Raw genomic sequence first — 22,539 nt, 5'->3', positions numbered from 1 at the left:
GCACCAGCGACCTGGGTTCAAATCCGCACTCTCTGTAAGGAGCTTGTACATTCTCCCTGTATCTGTGTGAATTTCCACCGGGTGTCCCAGTTTCCTTCTATGTTCCAAACTATACAGGGTTTCTAGGTTAATTGGTGCATTCCAGGGGAAGGGGGGCACAGCACTGGCCTGAAGGGCCTATTTCATGCTCTATTTAAAAAACAAATTCACGATAAACTACTGTGGTTATTTGGCAGTCCATTTTCCACCTTAAAGCTTCACAATTTCCATTTCTGTCACTAGATTTGCAGCAAGTACTATTCATTGGATTATCTTGCCAAGCTTCAATAGCAGTCCACCGTACACCAATTCCAGCAACCTTAAAGACAAGTAGGACACATCAACTCATCACTCCTTTCCATGCCATGGAGCACCCAAGCTTAGACTCACGTTACTGCCGTTTCCTTTTCGCTCTTCAAAAAGTTGTACTTTTAAAAAAAAACGAACATTATTATTTGAGTGCCTGTGTACTGCATCGTTTCAAGAGAAAAGTTGCCTTCATTTTCTCAATGCCTTATATTTGACAATCATTTCACCAGAATTTTGTTTTTAAATCTTCAAATTAATTATAGTGCAACATTGCCACTCAATTGCTGATAATGGAAATACTGATATAATTAGTTTGGGGAAATGGAAGTCCATTACTGCTGGTGCAGTCATGATGCCATGATTCACTGGTTCTACTGTCAGAAATCATGTGCCAATATCACTCTATAATTAATATGAAGATTTAAAAAACAAAATTCTGGTGAAATGTTTGTCAAATCTAAGGCATTGAGAAAAAGGTAGCTTTTCACTTGAACTAATGCAGCACCCAAGGTTCAGGTACTCAAACAATAATGTTTGATAAAGAAGTACAACTTTTCAGTGAGCAAAAGGAAACAGCAGCAAAATGCATCCAAGCTCGGATACTCCTTGACGTGAACAGGAGCAATAAGGTGATGCTCTTAGAATGGGAACATCACAGATTCCCTTCAGTAGTTTCAGTGATTCAACAGTAATTGTGATATGTAATCACTACATTCATTATGCTATATCTTATAAAAAAACATTTCATTATCTTATACACTCATTTAAAGAAACTAAATTTCTTATGAGAAGCTGTTCTGTATTCTCAACCTGCATCTAAGTGAACACCTTTGTTATAGCTAGGACATAAATTAATAATGAGAGAAATAAAATTTTCATGAACAAACACAGTATATATTACATTAAAGATCACCAGCACAGATTTTGGTCAACAGTGGAGATGAATAGCTGGACTAATTTATTTCTCTGTACTCAGTACTTGCAGATCTGAGCAATGTTGAAGTGAAATTTATTCTGTCAACGTGTAATGGAAATGCAGCCTCTCAAAAATCAATATTAAGAACAGCACCAGAATATCTTCAGTCATTATATTTTAAAGTAACGTGCATTAAGAATTATTTTTTTGTCTGAGCTATACTTCTGAAAAATGTCCAATTTTAGAAATCCACTCTAGGGGCAGTACAGTTCGCGTGATGCTGTTACAGCACCAGCGATCGGGACTAGGGTTAGAACCTGACGCTGTCTGTCAGGAGTTTCTCCTCATGTCTGTGTGGGTTTCCTCCCACTGTTCAAAATGTTCGGAGGGGTTGTAGATTAATTGGGTGGCACCGGCTTGTGGGCTACTGTGCTATTTGAGATTAGATACAAAATGGTCAGTTTGGGCAATCTCCCTCCACAACCCCTACTGTAAAACTCTGATTAGGATTCACCAAATCTGACCACCATTTGGATGCATAATCTCCCTGTCTTAGAGGGGAGCACACAGTCGAAAAGAAACCCATCTTCTTCACTAAATGCAGCAGTAGCAGACTCTGTGATTGTGCTTTTGAGAATAGAACATTTGAAAAGAGAATGTGTTCTGAAATGACTCCTGTGGTCATCTTTGAGCACATTTTTTGTGTAGTCATCCACAAACATCCCCTCACCTACTGCCTCCAACAGCCACATCTGAATCTGTCACATGCATCCACGTGAATATGTGGGGGCGGGGAGAAAGAAAAAAAAAATCAACTGGCGCTAAAAGAATACTTTTTTTAAAAAAAAAACAATGGATACACAATTCCTTTACACCACCATCCCCCATACAGAAGGTCTCAAAGCACTTTGCTTTTTTCTGCATAAGAGACCAAACCAGTCACCCTCAATCACCTCTCTCCTCCATCTGGTAGAACTTATCCTCATGCAACACTTCCCCTTTGACTCATATTTCACTTCCTTCAAATCAAAGGAGTAGCCATGGGTACCCGCACGAGTCCCAGCTATGCCTGCCTGTTTGTGGCCATTGTGGAGCCTGTGCAAGCCTATACAGGCAAGCTCCCTCAACTCTTCCTCTCTTTATTTCTTTAAAAAGATGACTAAATCTCAGGCACCCGCAATAAGCTCACCAACTTCATTAACTTTGCTGCCAACTCCCTCCACAATCTCAAACTCACCTGGTCCATCTCTGACAACGCTCTCCCCTTACTCGATCATTCTCTGACTTAACCTCAGGTGACAAGCTTTCCACCAACATACATTACAAACCCACCAACTCCTACAATGACCTCAACTACACTTCCTCACACTCCATCCCTTGCAAGGATTTTGCAATTTCTTTGTCTGCATCTCATCTGTTCCCAAGACGAGGTCTTCCGGTCCATCTCTTCATTCGAGAGAGCGATTAAGTTCTGAGCCCTCATCGCAACTGTTGCCCCAGAGGCACAAATATCCACTCTTTCAGACGTTTGTTGTCATACGTTTGTTGCCCTCCGATTATTTATTTATTTATTTATTTTTAATGGTTTTGCTGTAGGGAATTTTTTTTTAAAAATCCACATGTTTTCTCCCTCTGAATTAAGAGAAAGAGGGCATTCTTCCTATATTGAGATTAATATTAAAGTCTTCACACTCCTTCTCCATGTTTGCATGTAAGGGTCAAGCACGTATCAATGAAAGTTGTGGTTGTTAACTTTGTATTGCATTAAATTTAGAAATTGAATCTGGAGTCAATTCCAAGGTGTCCGAATAGACCAAGTATTGCAGTGTATTGCTTAAGATGCGAGGCCCAGTTTGGCATTCTCCATTCCCTGATGCCTCACACATGGACTTCAGATTGGAACTAATAACCAGGTGGCCAAAGGTTAGCTTCTGTGGCTGCTGGTCACATTGTCCTGCATGGAGGCTCAAAGACAGGAGTACACAGCAGACAACAAAATGAACCTGCGAGGGCTACTTCTGGCTTTTCAAAGTGCTGCCACTTAGATCGTAGGTAGTTAATGATCAGCTGAACCTACAAGGAAGTGAAACCCCTTGAAATCTGCAAACATGCCACCCTCAACGTGGTGGATACAAATGATAAATTCCCAGCATGCAAAAGATACCCACAGTCCCAATGATTCCATGTTGCTCTCAACCCAAGGGAAAGTGGGTTTTCCTGCACATCTAACCCACTGGAACCTCATTAAGAATGGCAATATTCTGCATTCGCTCAGTAGCTTGGAAAAAAAGCAGACACACAAAAATTAATGGTCAAGTTTAGTACCATGAGCAATGTGCTTCCTCATCTTTTCTGTGAATGCAGCACAGCTTGATGAACAACTGTTCAAAAAAGTGTCTCCTCACACAGTTCCTCATTTGAGTCAAACATAGAAAATCAGCTCAAAACACTTTTGGCGAACAGGGTTCCTCCTTTACTCTCTTTGCCCTCAGTAAAGCTGCCTTGTCCTAAAGCAACAGGCTTGAAGATCCAACTAGAGTCATGTCTCTCTCTCTTCTGAAAACACCAGAAGGATTTCAGAAAATTCCTAAGTGTACTACATTTCCTCCCAATCATTCACCAAGAAACCAGTTGCAAAAGGCCTACTCCTCTCTGTACAAGTTGAACACATCATGTTCCCTGCTTGAGAAACAGGAGAACCAGCAGATGTTGGAATATGAAGCCAAGCACAATCTGCTGCAGGAACCCAGCGAGTCAAGCACTATCATTGGGAGAAAAAGAATGATAGGTTGAGCCAAAGCACTTTATCTAAATTGGGGAAATGTAGAAGAAAGGTGAGAGTAAAAATGGTAGGGTGGGACAGGGTTCCTGTGTGGGATTGGTGAAACATGTTACAGGTGGAACACGGTGGGCAGAGGCAGCAGGCTAGCAGATGCCAAAGGAAGAGAAAGGCAAGAAAAAACAAAGGAGTCAGGTGAAAGAAGATAAACCAAACAGGGTGGAGTGGAGGATGAGAAAACTGCCAAATGCTGGAAACTGATGAGGCAAGAATTGTGGTACAAAGAGAGAGTAAATGGAACCAAGGGGTGAGAGAAGGAGTGTGATGGATAGGAAAGAGGGCAAAAGTGGGGAGGGGGGATTAAGGAGGAGGAGGAAAATAGGAGAGAGGGAATTAGCCACTGGTAATTACAAAACTATATTCATAGCATTGGGCTGTAGATAAAATGTTGTTAGCTGGTTTGGTGAGGTGAAAATTTGGCAGCACTGCTCAGAAACAAGCATTGTCCACTTATCAATGTCACAATCGATCAACACTGGATGACAAATGGCATCAGCACTGCAAGTGATACCATCCTGGTCAGTTAACACAGGAGGCGTTAAGAAGGTGTAGGTACACAAAAATCCAACCAAATGGTCACAAAGAAGCCCCAAACACCAGCATTATGAGCAAATTTCATTGTTGTAGTTTCTCCAGAATTGCTAGTAAATTATTACTAATTAAATGTGCACATGGAAAAGACAGATTGAACATCAAGGGAAAAACTGAAGCTTGCTCACATTAACCCTTACCCCACCCTACTCTCCAGCATGCATTTCATGCTCTATTAAAATTGCTCTAGTGTAAAGTACCCTTTGAAATTCCTTCAATACAACCTTTGTTTTTCTGGTCTAGCAAAATCAAAGAATAAATCTCACTAGGTCCTCTGAATTAAATTAGTGTTTTTTTGTGAGAGCATTCCACTCAAGCTTTTTTTTTCCCCTGGAGCACAGTGGCGGGATACTTTCAACACTGAAACATTTAATTAGTTGTTACCGTAAGAGTTACAGCAACGCTATTACAGTGCCAGTGACCTGGGTTCAAATGCAGTGTCTGTAAGGTGTTTGCACATTCTCCACCTGTCTGTGTGGGTCTCCTCCGGGTGCTCCAGTTTCCTCCCCTTTCCCCCCCCCCCCCCCCCCCCCCCCCGCCTCCACCTTCAAAACACACAGGAGGTCTTGGTTATTGGCTATTTGGGTGGCACAGGCTCATGGGTTGGAAGGGCTGCATGCCTAAATTAAAATTAAATGAAATTAATTTGGTATCTGAAGCACAACTCTGTCAAAGTAGTCTCCAAAGGATGCAAAAAAATAATACAGCAGAGACTGTGTAAACCTCTTTACAGTCTAAAAGTACTTCTGTATTGACCTCTAGGCTGTTTACATTTTATAATCCTTGTCCTTTTAAAAAAAACAAAGGGCTCAAACCAGCCCAAAGTGTCAAGAATGCTACATGCCTGTGCTAACTGACAAGGCCAAATTCTTCCAAGTTCCACTCTTGAGGAATGTTGTATCTGCATTAATGCAGACTTGAACAAATTTAGAATTCCAGTCACAGAAGCATGGCAGTATGAAGTCTTGATCTCAGCACAATGGCATTCCCCAGTTGCCTGGAAGCATGTGGCATAGATCAAAGAAGACAGGCAAATGGCATATCAGGGTGGCATTTATCTTACAAATGATAATGAAATCACTCTTGAAAGCAACAGCCAAAGGGATGTATTTTTATCCAGGGATTCAGATTGCAAAGTTAGACCTTCAGAACAGGTTTTAAAATTTAGACCAGATTTAAATTATCTGGGAAGAAAGCATATGATTGAGCCTGAACAGCTTTTTAATCTTTTCAGAACCACAGCAGCATTTTGCCTCACAAGACAATTATATAATCAGCGACTCAAAAGTAGACCGTTCCTGTTCAGTAGGCAACAGTGCCAATTCTCACTTCCACAAATCCACTGCACATCTTTGTCAGAAGATAGCTTCAAATATTAGTAACCAGTTATGTACACATTAAAAATACAATTTTTCTGTTCATTGGTGGGCAACTCAGAAACTTGATACCACCACACACTGCAAAACTGTCTCACACTAATCTCTGTTCAATTTGTAATCAACAAATTTTCATTCACTCTCCCCATTAATAAACTGTATTCTCGTGGTAAGCAAATCAATATGATGATGGAGAGAAAAGTCGCTACAAACTCCCATAACCTGGTATGGAATACAGATACTTTCTAAACTAATAGGCAGCAATCTCACTCTTTGCCAACAGTATTTATTTTTGAAAAAAATAAACATTTGAGCAGGGTAATGGTTTGTAATAGCAAATATCAGTGATTTTTTTTTTAAAAAACAGATTTGTTGATGATCCTATATTTAAAATCAGATAGGTTGGTCTTCACTTAAAAAAATGTAAAGCATGTAAAAATCAATAATGAAGCTGAAATGCCAGTTCAGATGAAAATTGATTGAGGCAATTTCATTCATTTTATTGAAATGCCATGACAATTGTTATTTATCCACGTCATCAAACATCTGATACCACCAGCTTGTCAAGATCCCTGCTCTGCACAACTGACCTACAGAAAAGTTGTGCCAAATTCTGCAACCTAATCCATTATTTTGTGCTGGGAAATACCACACACATTTCTTTCTGCAAGATTCCCCAATATACAACATAAATGGTGCATTCTCACAATAAATGCAAATACCAGTCAACAATATTTCTCTCGAGTATGTATCTACAGATAGAATCCTGGTTATAGAAATAATGAAATAGGTTGTTTATCAAGTCTGCTCCAATGACACATGATAATATTTGTATATAATTTGTGTTATGAATGAGTGTATCAATTCACTGGGACTTCTCCAGAACAGATAAAATTAAAATTTCCATCGTAGCTCACAGAAACTCATACTTAATTGGCTGCAAAGTGTTTTGAGACTTCCTGATGTTATGTAGGTAATGTACATGTATACATTTTGTTAATGAGAAGATCACATTCATTTGATGCATTTCAGTTGCCATCAGGCACAAAGCAGATGACCACGAGCAGCAGGGAAATCATGGCAATGCAAACATTTTTTTAAAATAAGATAAGAGAGTAAAGGGAGAATTACCCTCGATGTTATCACTTGGACGTGGTTTTACAGGGACCTTTATTCAAGGGGTAGATAAAAAGATAACTGAATAACTCATCTAATATGGATCCTGCCCTTGGCCAATACCCACCCATGCATAGTCTCAGCAAGTACATCTGGGATGGCAATCCTGGTCACTATTTCAGCTCGGGAGCCAATTGTTGCTGCTGGTGCCATCCGTACAGGGACCAGGTGGTCAGCAATTACTTGATTAGGAGCCAGGAACCTTCCAACATATTAGCCAATCCAGTGTTGAAAGCATTTACCGCACATTTCAGCATATAAAGACAACCCTTGAAGAACCCAAAAAAATGCCAAAAACATGGGTTTTCATAAGCTAGAAACAAAAACATGACCTTAAAATTCTGGCTGGAAAAGCAGACCGGTCCCATAACTGCTTATGACCTGTTGCCATAACCCACCCAGACATCTTACAATTGTAGAGCCCAGAGTCCCTGCACCTTGGGCAGTATGGTGACTTCTTCGATGCAGATGGAACCACACCCGATGTTGACAATGGAGTCACCATTGCCAACTCCAGTTGATGCTGAAGACTTGGACCCAGATCTGTTTGGCATCTTCCTGGCCAGAAGAAAAGTTTTAAAAAAAACTGATATTGTAATAACTTCCTGGCTTAATTTACAGATTTGTTACTCGCCAATTGGGGTGTTGTAACAAAATTTGGGTTGTTGGTGGGAGGCCCAGACACCAGTCTCCAGCACGTTACTTGCAGCCGCTCAGAGGCATCGAGCAGAAAATTGAGGGGTTGTCTTATACACCCGATATATGATAAAACCATAAAATTCAGGCTGAAATGGGGACCAGTCTTATGTGAAGGTCATCTTATACGTCAAAATACAGTATCTCAAAGAGTGTTTGGTTGTGTACTATATGGAGTGTTTATCCATTTACAGGTTTGTTCTTTCATTATTTAAAGCAAAATATCAAATTAACCATATCCAAACCATTCTGTCTGATCCTATATGAAGTGTCACACTGACACTAATAAACTACACAGCACACCCCCACATTACAGAGCCATTCTGTAAAATCATCTAGGTCACTATGCTCCATATTGCAAATCCTTGACAAAAATTGGCATTTGTGGTTTTTATTTTGGAGTTTAAATTAGTTTAGTAATTTCTTTCCCAGAAATTCCTTGAGTAGATTTTTTTATTCCACGAGTATGTTTTAAAGCTTGTGATTTATGAATTATGCAAGAGAAACTTGTTACCTGAACTGTCAGAGCAGAGAGGTGCACTGTAATTCAATCCAGATCAAAGCAAAACAATGCTGGAGAAACTCAGCAGGTCAAACAGTGCACTTTATGTAACAAAGATACATAAATAACGTTTCAGGCTTGAGCCCTTCATCAAGGTATGAAAAAAAAAAACGGCAGGCTCCCCAAAACAGAATGTTTTTTTTGGGGGTGGGGGGAAGGTGGTGGGCGTGAATGCAGACTCAAAGGCAGCATTGTGTTTCTCTAGCATTTTTTTAAAATCAATTACCTCATACTTTTAGGGCTGTGTTCCTCTCCCTCCCCACCATTTTGTTTGGGTACCTGCCTACATTTTTACATACCTTGATAAAGAGGTCAAGTCCAAAACATTGGTTATGTATCTTTATCTTTGCTCTATAAAATGCACTCTTTGACCTGCTGAGTTTCTCCATCTTTGTGTTTTATTTCATCCACAGTGTCTGCAGACTTTTGTGTTTTATCTTGAAGTCTAATTACCCGTTTTACATTGTACTGCACATAAAGAATTAAGTCACATCTGGTCAACTCTGAAAAGAGACAAATCCTTCGACATTGCTCTCCATGACACAAGAGAAAAACCGTAACCATAAACTCAGCAGCTATCATGAAGTTCTTCTAAATCCATACTGGCATGAAACCGACCCCTCGAGCAACACATTTTCATGCTGGTTTGAGATTGGCACATGCATTTTCAGGCTTTAGGCTGCCAAGTTTGTGCTGCAGTTTATTCCATTGCCAGACTCATATAAAGGGAATTAGCAAGCCTAGTTTTACACATTGCTCCCAGCAAAAACCGATCCAGCTTGTCAGTTTCCTCATCTCAAGTATTAACTTCAATTGCATGCGTTTTCCAAAGTAAAAGATTCTACTGCTGATAACACAAGTGGGCAAACATTCAATGCAATGTTATCCATTTTGCTGCCCAGTTTCAATAGAAGCGTTGACCTATATAACACAACTGACTGTCCACATGAAGCAAGAGATGTCTTACTAACACACAAAAATCTATTGTAATAGTTATTTCCAGATTTATTTCAAAGACAAATACTGTAACCAAAATGTCTAAAATGGGGTAATACAATTTCAAGATTCTTAAATAGAAAATTGCTTGGTAGGAAATTCTCATGAACTAATTTTCTTCATTTTATACAAGACACAACAAATCCAATAAACTCCTGGCCAAATTAATATAAGCATGCCAAAGCTGCATTTACCATGGGGAAAGAATTACTTGGTGGCAGCAATTAACTAAATCCTTCTTTAAAGAAGGATGAAAGTTAAACTTTGGGTCAGTTGCAGATCACAACTGAATTGGCAGCAGGGGCATTATAGTTGAAAAGGGAAAAAAAACAAGGATACTTATTACTGATCCCTATCCAGTGACCGTGCTGACAAAATGGATGGATTAGGCTTCAAATAGGATTAGGATAATCAGTCACATAACCTATGGCCACACCCAGCACTACTTCGTTTCCCAGACACCGATGGTGGAGATGACAAGAGCCCAAGGGATCATAAACATGTCAGTCAGGTGAGGAAAGGATAATGAAATAAAATTTGGTTTTTATTTTTGCCAAGATCACCCAAATTGTTATTCAGATGATACAACACAACCCACACTGTTGATTTTACCATTCTATTGAACTTACCGCAGACCCATGAAACAGCAGTGGTCCAATAACTACAGGATTGTGATTGTCAAGATACACTGAAAAATTAGTTTTGCCCTGTGCTAGACTTTTCAACCACCCTCTGGTTCCATGGCCTTATGGAATTTTGTTGAGGATTGTTCTACAATCAACCTTGGCTGCGGCCCAGTGCAATTCCCCCAACAGTTTGCAATTCCAATGTCATGTTTATAGACTCCTTAAGGTGGACATCAGGAACAGGATTACCAATTTTTTTTAATATAAAAGAAAAATTCAGGCTTAATGAAACTAGCAAAAGTATTTAATGACACAGTTCTTATCTAAAATATTTGTTGAATACCTTTTTCAATGAAGCTTGCTGTTCTTACATTTATTAAACAAGTGGCAATTTTTGGTAGTGTACGGAACATGAGACACTCAATTAAGGCCACATTAGATCTGAGAGCTCACTCCAAAACCACGAGGTGACATTCTCCAAGCTACTCTTTAATATTCAGCTGGTATCATGGAAAAGATACGGCCTGCTCATTCACAGTCTGTGGGTGTGTGTATTACAATTAAATATTTCAATGGTCTTTCTAGAAAATGTAAGTATCAAAAAAAAAAATGCAGATTCTAATAATCTAAATTAGGAAGGTCCTTCATAGAATTTGAAATGGTTTGCAATGATGCAAAGTTTTTGAAATGTTCAACTTTTAATCAAAAATTGTCTTTTTCTATTAGAAATCAGCAAAAAAAACATTAATTGTTCAATTTGTTTAGAAAAATACACCAGACATATGACATCCATGCATATGGATATTAATTTTGCGCTTCACCAGACTAAAGTACCAGCCTTCAATCTAAGATGGCATTCACATTATAGTAACTGATTTAATCTGGTACTTCTCACATCTTGTATTTCTCACATCTCTTCACATACTATCTTCTCCACTTGAGTGGGTTCTCTCCCCGATTACTACACAGTAACAAAGTGACCTCCACCACGAGCATGCAAACAAATTGAAAACGGCTTTTAAAATTACAAACGTAATTAGACAGCGGAAGTCATCCACAAAACTTCCCAACTGAATGCATCAAACGTCAAATTAATACACCGTAATACAATGGGAACTCAGCAATGTTTCTACAATTAATCAGCACTCCACCCCCATTTTGTTTTCATGCCCATGTCATTATTTCATCAGGTGACAGGAAGAGAATAACTCAGATCAAGGCATTCAGGAGTTTCAAGGAACTTCCTGACTGATAAATTACTTCTGAAGTGCTGCCATTGTTTTAATGGAGGAATGTTCAAATGAAGTCAGTTAATTCATTCAACCATTGAAAATATTCAGCTTTACAAAACAAATCATGTCACCAGATTTGGAAAATAAGCTATGGCAGAAGAGGAAGTTTTTCAAAAGCTGGAATATTCACAGGTTATTTGCAAGGACAGCACCAAGGAAGACAAATGGAAAGATGGATGCAGTACTCAAAAAACACATCATCCAAAATATATTCTGGCCAAATTATCACAGTCTTTGGGAGACACAGTACCTGATTGGATTTCATCAGAAATGCTCTTCGATCATTCTGTTCAAGTGGTGGAGTGGGTGACCAAATTTTTAACTTTTGGGAGTCACTATCTCAGAGGATCTTTCCTGGACTCAACACACCAATGGGATCATGAATAAAGCATGTCCAGCAACTCCACTTCGTCAGGAGTTTGTTGAAATTTGGCATGGTATCAGAAAGCCTGGAAAATTTCCACAGATGTGTGGTGGAATATGTGCTGACCGGCTGCATTGTGGTCTGGTATGGGGACACCACCAGTCCCGAGCACAAAGTCTTGCAAAAGGTTGTGGACACAGCCCAGGACATTACAGGCAAAACCCTTCGCACCATCAAGAACATCAGCAATCAAGTATCCACACCACCCAGCATGTGTTCTGTTCTCGCTGCCAACAGGCAAGAGGTATAGGTGCCACAAGGCTCACACCACCAAGTTCAGCTATACCTGCTATCCCTCCGCCATCAGACTCCTCAAACAGGTACTCATTTAAAGACTCTTACTTTTGCATTTTGTTGTTTATTTTTCTCCTCTCTGTATTGCACTGTTGCTTAGATTAGTTTATTTGTTTGTATGTGTACAGGTTTTTATTTTGGACTACCAATAAGTGGGAATTGTCCCAGGTCCACTGAAAAAAAGAATCTCAGGGTTGTATGTGTGTCATGTATGTACTCTGACAATAAATCTGAAATCTACTTTCATCAATTTTACTTGCAAGTGTTACTTGTGAAATAACACTGGACAACTTTCTCCCCCCCCCCCCCCCCCACCACCCCCCACCACCCCCCACCCACAGGTTTGCTTCCTGGAAAGAAATCGGGCATTCTGATAGACTTCAAGCTGAACACAAAGATTTCAGATTTGCTGTATCACATAGGAAGTTGGAGAAGCATTAAATTACCTTTTATTGTACCGAGTATGTTGGATCACATAATGATGCTGGCACATTGCGTTAGTTTAACTGGCCTAAAAAATGTTTTGCCACTGGTTTTCATTTGTAGTCAGATTCTGATGCCTCGTGTAAATGTCCAACAATAGTTGGCCAGTATTCATGGATTTCAGTTGTGGTGATACTGCTTTTCCATGGTCGCAATGTCTTGGTGAAACCTTTCACCACGTTCCTAACTGACAGCACCAAGAAGGGAAGAAGTTCAAGCGCAAATGCAGAACATGAATTTTCAATGACATGTTGCGCTTCATGGTTTTGTATGTTTTGAAGCAGGTTAAAAATCAGACAGGAAATTATCAAAAAAAAGGTTACATCTAAAAGACGTTAAGTGATAGGAAAATTTTAGTGATTTTTTTTGTAATCAGCTTCCCAAAATTCATAAAATACTCCCAAAAGTATTCAGGAAGCAAAATCTTAGTTGTCCAATATGATCGTTGTACATGGATTGAAATGTGGTCTGGCCAGCTATATGCAACTTTGATTTGTATGCTGTATGGATCTGTTTATCCCAGCAAGTAAAATGAAGTGCTTCAGAACTCAACACAATTATTTGTTTAATAGCACAATTTCAAATCCACAATTTAGAACATTCTGCTCCAGTTTCCTGGAACTTGCTTTAGCATAAACTCATGAAATGCCCATTGAAAAAAAATCTTGATTTCTGTAGTCAGTTGTACATTGATCTCTAAATGGCACAAAAGCACTTTTCCAAGAGCAAGACCAATCCCACTTTCAATATTTGCCCTGTATCAAGATAATGAGATAGTACAAATCCACTCATTTCAGATCAGGAAAAAAGAAAAAGCATAGTCGGGCTTTCTCATCAATGTCCAGATTACATGTTACAAAATGCTTGCTTACTATGAATGAACATGACATTGAGACTGATCATCGTGCCTGGACAGATGGAACAGTGTCCCCATCTGGGAGACCATATTAGAGTGTTGCGTGGTTCTTCAGAGGGCGTGGGAAACAACAGCATGAATTATTCCAATCTATGTATATGGAAGCAGTAAATTGTGAATCATTTTGCCTCAATTTTGTTTCCCCGCTGAATTCCTTTCACATAGTGAAAAGCATGTTTGTGTTAATGGCTTATGGAATTCTACCATTGTCTCATTGTAGATCACGTTTAACCTCAATTTGTGATCTTATTTGAGTCTTGGAGAAAATGGCTTCCTGTTGGAAGGAGTACACACAAAGGGTACACATGATGAAACACTCCTTTAAAACCAAAAAAATAAACAAGGTTACGGGCAAATGCATATTCACCTCATAACATTGAGTTCAACTACTCATGCTCTTCCATGGGGAAATAAATCTTGAATTGATACACTTATCTTTCTTTGGTGAGAGTACTTCAGGAACTGCCTCCAACGTGGAGAATTGTGCACCTTGACGCATGCTCCTCACTGTCAAAGTCTCACAGCAACACTGGACACCAAGGCAAAGTTTCAGTAATAAAGCTGGCTCGTGAAATCTTACCACAGAAGGATTTTTTTTAAAACTATCAGGATGGGCTCAATAATTGACATGGAGATGTGTAGCGTACAATCAATTTAAAAATAACTAAAATAGAAAACTTCCATAAACAAACCTCAGACTCAAAACACCAAAAATTCTGCTCGTGTTAGTGTAATGCAAAAAAATGTTTAATGAAGAAATGACTTTTGCACATTAAAACACATGTATACAAAATGAAATACACAGGCCATTCCAAAAATACAGATTATGTATCAATCCCAAAATGAATTTTAATTTAAATGAAGAATGGTTCATCTACCACCAAGATAGAGATGGAGCTGCTTCGCCCCACATTGCACTTGTTCTCAGGAAATTTTAACTATTGCTTTTAACAAGTTGCTTACTCAAAATTGAAAATTCAACATATACCAATGTGCAAAATATTGCACGTTTAACAAACTTCTGAATGTGGGCAGTCAAACCTCATTGTTACAAACCCAAACTGCAGCCAAGTAATTCTTTGGCTCTACGTTACTGCGCAGTTCTCACACAGTAATTAGCAGGGTGGGGGAAAAAAATAAATCAGAAAGTAAATCTATTTTGTGCCCTTTACTGGTGAAGGAAGGCTGAATCTCGCCCTCAAGTACCCAAGATCTTGCAGCCCGGGGTTATCAGTCAAGTTTGACCATCTGAAGTGAAGGGCCGATTCACACTATTATAACAGCAAGTTACTAAATTGATCTGATTCCCAAGTCCAGACATGAAAGGTGGGTTGCAATAGACTTGAGGTAACCTTTCCTCTGCAGCACGTGCAGACATTAGAGCCTATGCTACCTACAGCAGCAGAGACGGCAGATCAAACCCAGGATCCTCTTGGTGCGATAAATGATCAAGGGGCATAGGTGAAAACTTTTTTTTTAAATACGCTAAGGCAGGGATTTATTTCAACGAGAGAGGAGTTTGTACTAATGAAGTTCCATTGCACTCAATTCAATATCAAGACTCTTAGGTTGTACATCGAGAAAAAACATTAAACCACAGTCAACAGCTTATTTCAAACAAGCACTGCCTCACATATTTAGGTTTGATACTGATTGGGTTCTCCCCTTCAGGTGTTATGAAATCCAGCAAATGAAAGTCAGTCGTCACTCATTCTGTTCCACCGATACGACCCAAACATTGTCATGACAAATGGAGGCAGGTTGTTCTGATACTATATTATTATAAAACTATAACATTTCTGTGAACATATCTAATGACCTGAGCAAAGTCTACCAGCTCAGAAAGAACGTTACTGTTGAACCTCTAGACCAGGGGTGGCCAACCTTTTAATTGAGACATACAGCACAGTAACAGGGCATTTAGGCCCACGAGTGCGCACCGGGGGTGTAGGTTAATTGGGCGGTACGGACTCGTGGGTCGAAATGGCCTGTTACTATGCTGTACGTCTAAATTAAAAATTACAAGGTGGGCCACCCCTGCGCCTTCCAGCTCAATTTGATTTATTGCATGCTTTGTGCTCATGTGATTTACAGTTACAAAGAAAGCATCTGTACTACCATAGATCTACGTGGGATATCACAGAAAGGAAGTAATACAGAGGCTGGAATTGACATCTTGGACAGCATGGATATTATTAGGAATCAAACACAAGCTAGTAATATTGCTCTCCTATCATTCTTCAATCTGTTATGAATCAAAAGAAAAAAGTTTGCTCGAGATGTAATGGAAGTTGAAAATTTAACAAGTACGAAAATCTTTTAACAATAAAACAAAAAGTCAATGGAACACCTTGGTTCTTCCAACTGATCAAAAGCAACAAATGTATCTTATCAAACAAGCCAATAGCATCCACAATGACACCATTGTTGCCTCAGAGAGATGACAAGGGCCATATGTCTAATGTCATTAAAATACCTTTTTAAACCCTTCATTTAAGGAGAGCCTGGCATTTTTACAAAGGGTATTTTTATAACTGTTGGGGGCGGGGGGTAGGATTATATTGGAAATGTTACTTTTACAACATTTATAGCATGCTTTTTTTTTTATACATAAAGTGCACATATGTATTCCTTGAGAGTTCTCAACTACAAATAGCAAGATAGGGCCTCCACACGAGGAAGATCTGCATGATGCATCAGAGAAGTAACCCTCTCTCCCATCAGCACTACCTTAGTCATCCCTGCCACCAACCAACTTCACAAAACACATTTCCTTGGTAAGAGAAAAGCTTACACTATATTGCAAAAACAATTTGTAGAATTATTTTGGTAGACAAAAGTCAGTGTGTTGATAACCATATGCAGTTTCACCAACCATGCCACAGACTCACAAGTCCCTTTTCCACTGGCGTCCCAGTAAATTGGCCGTGCAGTATCCGAGATAGAAAGCTCTTTGTGCCATTTCCATTGGGCCACCCTTAACTGGGACACTAATTGCTTTTCCACTGAACACCCTGGGGATCGGAGTGTTCTACCTTCACCTGGAAGCAGGTGACGTTTGGCTGTTCTTTTTCCTCTGGTTTTAATCAACATGCTGGCATCGGCAAACGCTGGGGACACGAGCATAGGTAGAGGCGGTTAATCCCCGGTGTGAAATGATGTCATTTGACACCGGCATTTGGACAGAGTTCCTTTTCCACTGGGCCCTGTCCCAGTAAATTCCTGGGACAGGGGGCCAGTGGAAAAGGGGCTTTGGAGAGGCTGACTGGTGCACCAAATAAAAAAAAAAAATCACAAGTTCCTCATGAAATCAAGTTGTAGCCTTGTTTACTGTGTAGCCAATCCCCCACCACCAAAATCACAATCTAAACTTCAAGTAAGTAAAACTACCGACTCCTGGTGGCTTAGTAAATTGGTCCCACTTTATTTGGGTTGCAAACCTAAATCTTCTTTGCAAAGGATTCAGAGTGGGATAGGGAAAGTGAAAGCTTAAAACTGACATGGATGCAAGAGCCACAGACCAGTTGTCAACTTCAAATCAAGTACTATCCGTACCAAGAAACAAACATATTGATGGATGAATGGACTTCAAAAGAGTATGCGATTCCTGGAGCCAAATTCCTTTGTCTATCTGGGCCAAAGAGAACTAACCCATTTCAGCAATCCATTCACTTTAAACCTAACAGCAGAAAAGTTTGTGTGACTGGATATATTTATATCTTGGCCCAAGTGACCGACAAAAAAAAAATACTCACGGGGGGGGGGGTGGAAAAAACTTGAGACAGAGATTACATGCAATTGTCGCCCAGTTGAATAATTAATTGAGTCAAATATAGCTGGTAGCTTTTTGGCTCCAACTACAATTCCCTTTGCCTCCCAGTGTTAAACTGGTCTCAAAGGAATTCAAGATTATAAAGAATAATAGATTCAGAGAGCCGCATTAAACAACTGACAATACAATGTTCAATATTACACATTGTTCTGCAATATTTGCATATTATTTGGAGTAATTTTTTCATCATGAAAAGCTTTCCAAATGCATCCTCCCCAAACACATCTGCCAATCAAGCTCTGAAAGCACCCATACCCACTTTTGCTTTAACATCCTGATACTTCTCACTCTTTTGTGCATGTAGAATTTTTAAATCTGAACTGCCACTCCCCAATTTGCATTTTCCCTTGTCCTTTCCTCATGAATTATGTGCATTATCCATGGCACAGCATAAATGAAAATGTATTTTCCCAGGAAGGATCCAGGGGCCTGGCTCCATAAACCGTGTCAATTTCTGAAGACAGGGAAGATGCTGCCTAGGTGATTTGACGCTCACATTCAACACTTTTTTTTTAAATGGACAATTGAGGCATCCAGGCTCTGGCATGCAAACGATGGGAGAGAGAAGTGACATGAGAAACATCAAAACTCCAATAATCATTTCTTTTTTTGCCCCCCCAATTCTGACATTCCAAGGTTTGAGTGGTTGAAATTTTCCATTTCCTTATTCTACCAACTCGAATTGAGAAGCCGCTCTTTTAGCCACCCTCCTGCACATCTCCGTATTACAAAATGCAGAACATTCCTTACAGAAGGAAATTTATTTAACAGAAAGGCAACGGTCAAGTCACAGCAGTTTTATTACAGTATTTTTTAAAATATATCACTGTCTTTGTTCTTCAGTATAATGGGATACTGTTTTGCTGTGTAATGTGTGGTCTGTTCCTCCCCTTCCTCACTGCTGGTGCCAACGTCTCTGAACAGAAACCAAAAGATCCATTTTTGCACAGCCTCACATAGCACCTGCACTCTGCATCTCAGGATGCCGGTGCTTGCTTACTCCACAGCGCCCTTCTCTTCAAAACTGCTGTGGCTTTCAGCACACCCAAGGAAGTACTACAGTGCCACCTAGAGACTATATTGTTGAAACACAACTTAGCACCACCACCAGCTCAACGCCACTTCATGCTAATTTCTCTCTCCAACACTGATGAATCACAAGCTGTTTACACTTCAATGCCTCAGCCATGCATGACCATTCAGGCTTTTAATCTTCAAGACAAGATCTCTCTGGGAGGGCCAGTTAGAATCTCTGCATTACCTGTCTGGTGTGGATTGGCCCTGCAGTCTTGAAGCCACCCTGACAACTGCACTCTGAAACGCTGTAGGGGTCAGAACTGCTTGACGAACACTTGGACAGGGTATCGCAGCCCACCACAAACGTGTTATCCAGCGGCAACTCTTGGATGACGTGGTGTTTCTTCACTGGCACTGGGGTCTCAGGCTTGATTTGAAAGGAGGGCTGGGGCGAGGCTGACTTGTAGTGTTTTCCAAGATCAGGGCTATCAGGTTTGAAAGTGGTGGGTGTTGTGCCCCAGTTATACTTCCCCATAGTCTGATCCTCCAATTCCACCGGAAGATCCAAGGTACCATTAATGTGCTCATGGGCAGGGTCATCTGGTTTGGACTCCTCAATTGTAACAAAATTCAGAAGAAGGTTCTTTGGAGATCTCTTCTTCTTTCGTTTCTTTTTCTTAATCTGCCTGTTTTCCTGGTTGGGTGAAACCCACTCCCCACTCTGCTTCCCCTTTTGCACAGCTTTGTGTCTCGGTGTGTGGCGGCATCGCACCAAAGCAGTAACAAAAATGACAAGAATGACAGTCATGGTCCCAGCTATGATGGCGATTACAATCTTAATGTAATCATTGGTCTGAGGGGTCGTCTGACTGTCCCCAACATTCTTGTCCAAAGGCGTCTCCATGCTCTTCCGCACCAGGTCTTGGACAAATGTAAAATTATTGACTGTTTCGTTCACAAACAAATGCACGAGTGCCATGCCATGCAAAGATTCTGGTTGCCCCAAATCAATGACCTTCACTACCAGCCTGTGCAAGCCGTGGTCAGCTGCAGTCACTTTTTCTTGCAAGGTAATATTGCCAGTCATTGGATCGATAGCAAAGAGCCCTCTGGAATTCCCACTGACTATACTGTAGCGAAGTTCTGCATTCATCCCAGTGTCATTGTCAATGGCAAAAACTTTGCCTACTATAGAGCCAGGACTAGCAGAAGTGGAAACCAGCTCATACGAAAAGTTAGAGGGTGGATATACAAACACAGGACTGTTATCATTTACATCAACAACATTTATAGTCACTCTGGCTACTGAAGTCCGTTGAGGCCTACCTCCATCGACAGCTTTGACTTGAAATGTGTAAGAACTTTGCTGCTCCCTGTCAAATGTAATATTGGGCTTGATAACCCCACTGGTGGGATCAATTATAAAATAGCCTTTATCATTCAGGATGGAAAGACTAACAGCCGCATTACCTCCTGCGTCTGCATCCGTAACCGTGATAAGTCCGACCGTTCCATACATGGGCAGGTTTTCAGGTACATAAAAATTATATTCACTGTGTGTGAAGGAAGGACTGTTGTCATTTTGATCCAAGACAGTTACAATCACAGTTGCATTGCTCTGAATAGGAGGCCTGCCTCCATCCCTGGCCAGAACTGTAAAGACGTAACGGTCTTGCTTCTCTCTATCTAATCTTCTCATAGCTGACAGGATGCCAGTTCTGCGATCCACACTGAAGATGGATGGGGCATTGGGACCCAGGAGGTAAGTGATCTCTGCATTCTTCCCACTATCCGCATCAGTGGCACTGATTTTTGTTAACTGTGTACCAGGGGTGTTATTTTCAGGGATTGACAGCCCAATTACAGGCTGATTAAAAACAGGAGCGTTATCATTCTCGTCCTTCAGTTTAATCACCACAGTGGCCGATTGATTTAACGGTGGTTTGCCTGCATCAGATGCCACTATCTTAATAGTGTATTCTTTCGTGCTCTCGTAGTCCAGCAGAGCTGCAGTTTCTAATAAGAACTGGTTATCAAATACAGGCTTCAAACGAAATGGGACATCGTGGTCAGTGAAGCAGGTGACTTTCCCATTTAAATCAGAGTCTTGGTCCGTGACTGTGATCAGTGCAATTTTTGAATTGAGAGGTGCATTTTCTGACAGCAAGACAGTACCGTTGACAGGGTTAATGATGTACCTGGTGTCGACGGTGGGCACGTTGTCGTTCACATCTGTAATGTTTATGGTGACCACTGCCCTGGATGGGGTTGAGCTGCCATCGCTGGCCAGCACAGTGAGCTTGTGAACTGGGAACTCTTCCCGGTCGAGGGGCTGCCTCACCGTGATCAGGCCGCTGCCACGGTCAATGGTGAAAAGCCTCCTGGCCAAAGCCGAGACTTGGTTGCTGAAGGAGAAGCGGACGACGGCGTTGGGACCGAGGTCCGCGTCGGTGGCGTGGAGCTGGAGGACGGAGGTGCCCACCGGGGCGTTCTCCGGGATGCGGACATCAACCTCGCTCTCTTTAAAAACTGGCCGATTGTCATTGACATCAGTCACGGTGATCTGAAGGATGGCCGTGCTCGACCTTGGGGGGACCCCACCATCCTCCACTTTGATTTTCATCACATAGGTGTCCTTCTGCTCCCGGTCCAGCTTCTGCTGAACGATCAGCTGGGGCCATTTGTCGCCCTCGGGGGTCTCGATGATGTCCAGCCCGAAAACGTTCTGCCCCTTCAACAGCTCGTAATGCTGGATCCCGTTGACTCCCACGTCGGGATCGACCGCGGAGGGAATGGAGTAGCGCGAATTGACCACGGTGTTCTCGGGAATGGAGATGTTGATCACGGTGGAAGGGAAGAGGGGCGCGTTGTCGTTGATGTCCTCGATGAGGAACCTCATCTTGACCAGCTTGAAGACCTCGTTGGGCAGCACGGCCACCTCGACCTCGTAGAAGCAGCGGGTCTCGCTGTAGACGTTGGCGCAGAGCTTCTCCCGGTCGATGCGGTGAGCGGTGGTGAACAGCTCGCCCGTGTGGTCCTCCACCCGGATCAGCGGCGTGTCTCCCGTCTTGTGCACCAGCTTGAAGACGAGCGGCAGCTCGGCGTCGCTGAGGTTCAGGTCCCGCACCAAGTTGCCGATCAGCACGTTCTCGGGCAGCTCCTCCCGCACCGTGTAGCCCTTCTCCTGCGCCAGCCCGGGGGCTGCGATCGCCACCAGCACCGCCGCGAACAGCGGCCACTCCACGCCCGCATCCTGCACCGCACAGCGCATCTTCCCCCGAGGCCGCCAACTTCGGAAACAGTTGGGTCAGGGAACAGGTAAAATAAAACGTTGGGGAGGGGGGGGGAAGGGAGGAGATTGGGGAAGAGAGAGAGAAACTGATTAAAAGCTGTTTGTAATTATCCATGACAAGTTCAACACTGCAGAGTGAAATTTACAATAATTACTCACTGCAATTACAAGCAACAAATTAAGAATAATCCATTCGCAATTTGGAGAGATTTCCAAGAGTTTAAAGGCTGATTTCAAATGTGCCCGGAGGAAAGAAGAGGTGCAAATTCAATGCGCATCTATTAGCTTTGGATTGCACGACCATCCTCCACCAAATAACGTCCCACTTACTTTTCACTTTCAAAACACACACCAGGCAAGGATTTCCTTCCCTCCCCTCACCTCGGATTTCTCTTGGCCAGCCTTCTGCTCTCAGAGGCAGCCGGCAGTGCGGATCGCGCTGTGCCCCGCACGGTGGAGGGACATGCTCGGGGTGAAGTTGGCAGCCCCCAGCCCTCCCTCTCCGGAGTTGGAGCTGCACACGAACTGGGCTCCGTCGCTGCAGCCTGCCTCGTCTCCTGCTCTCCGCTGCGCCGCAACTTCTCCCCCCCCCCCCCCACCCCCCAACCCCCCCCAAACCCCTCGCACCGGCTGAGCGACGCTTCGCCCGTCCACTGCCGAGCCGTCTTCTCCGCCGCATGGCCCAGCCCCCGAACCTGCCCACCGCCTGCCGCACCATCCAATCGCCAACCCCGCCGGGCGGGGCTCTTGCCCGTCCGCACCACCCAATGGCGCACTCGTCAATCCGAGGAGGGGCTGGTCTCCATCGGCAAGCTGGCTGCTCAGGGCAGGAGGATCGAAGTGCCAACCACCCCGGCTGAGAA

The 22,539-nt window shown here is 42.0% G+C and overlaps 1 protein-coding gene across 1 annotated transcript in view; it reads right to left on the bottom strand.

The window, feature by feature from the left end:
• pcdh11 (protocadherin 11) overlaps nucleotides 1-22,259 on the bottom strand; it is a 692,247-nt gene extending 669,988 nt beyond the window's left edge. The window contains exons 1-2 of the mRNA XM_069893420.1: nucleotides 22,058-22,259; nucleotides 18,629-21,674 (exon numbers count right to left, since the gene is read on the bottom strand). Of these exons, the coding sequence (XP_069749521.1) occupies nucleotides 18,629-21,655 (3,027 nt within the window). The 5' untranslated portion in view covers nucleotides 21,656-21,674; nucleotides 22,058-22,259. The remainder of the gene's footprint in view (nucleotides 1-18,628; nucleotides 21,675-22,057) is intronic.
• Between the last annotated feature and the right edge of the window lie 280 nt (nucleotides 22,260-22,539).

This window comes from Narcine bancroftii, chromosome 8 (genome assembly GCF_036971445.1).
Source record: "Narcine bancroftii isolate sNarBan1 chromosome 8, sNarBan1.hap1, whole genome shotgun sequence".
In the NCBI taxonomy this organism is placed as follows: Eukaryota; Metazoa; Chordata; class Chondrichthyes; order Torpediniformes; family Narcinidae; genus Narcine; species Narcine bancroftii.
This window is presented reverse-complemented; position numbering and strand designations above follow the sequence as displayed.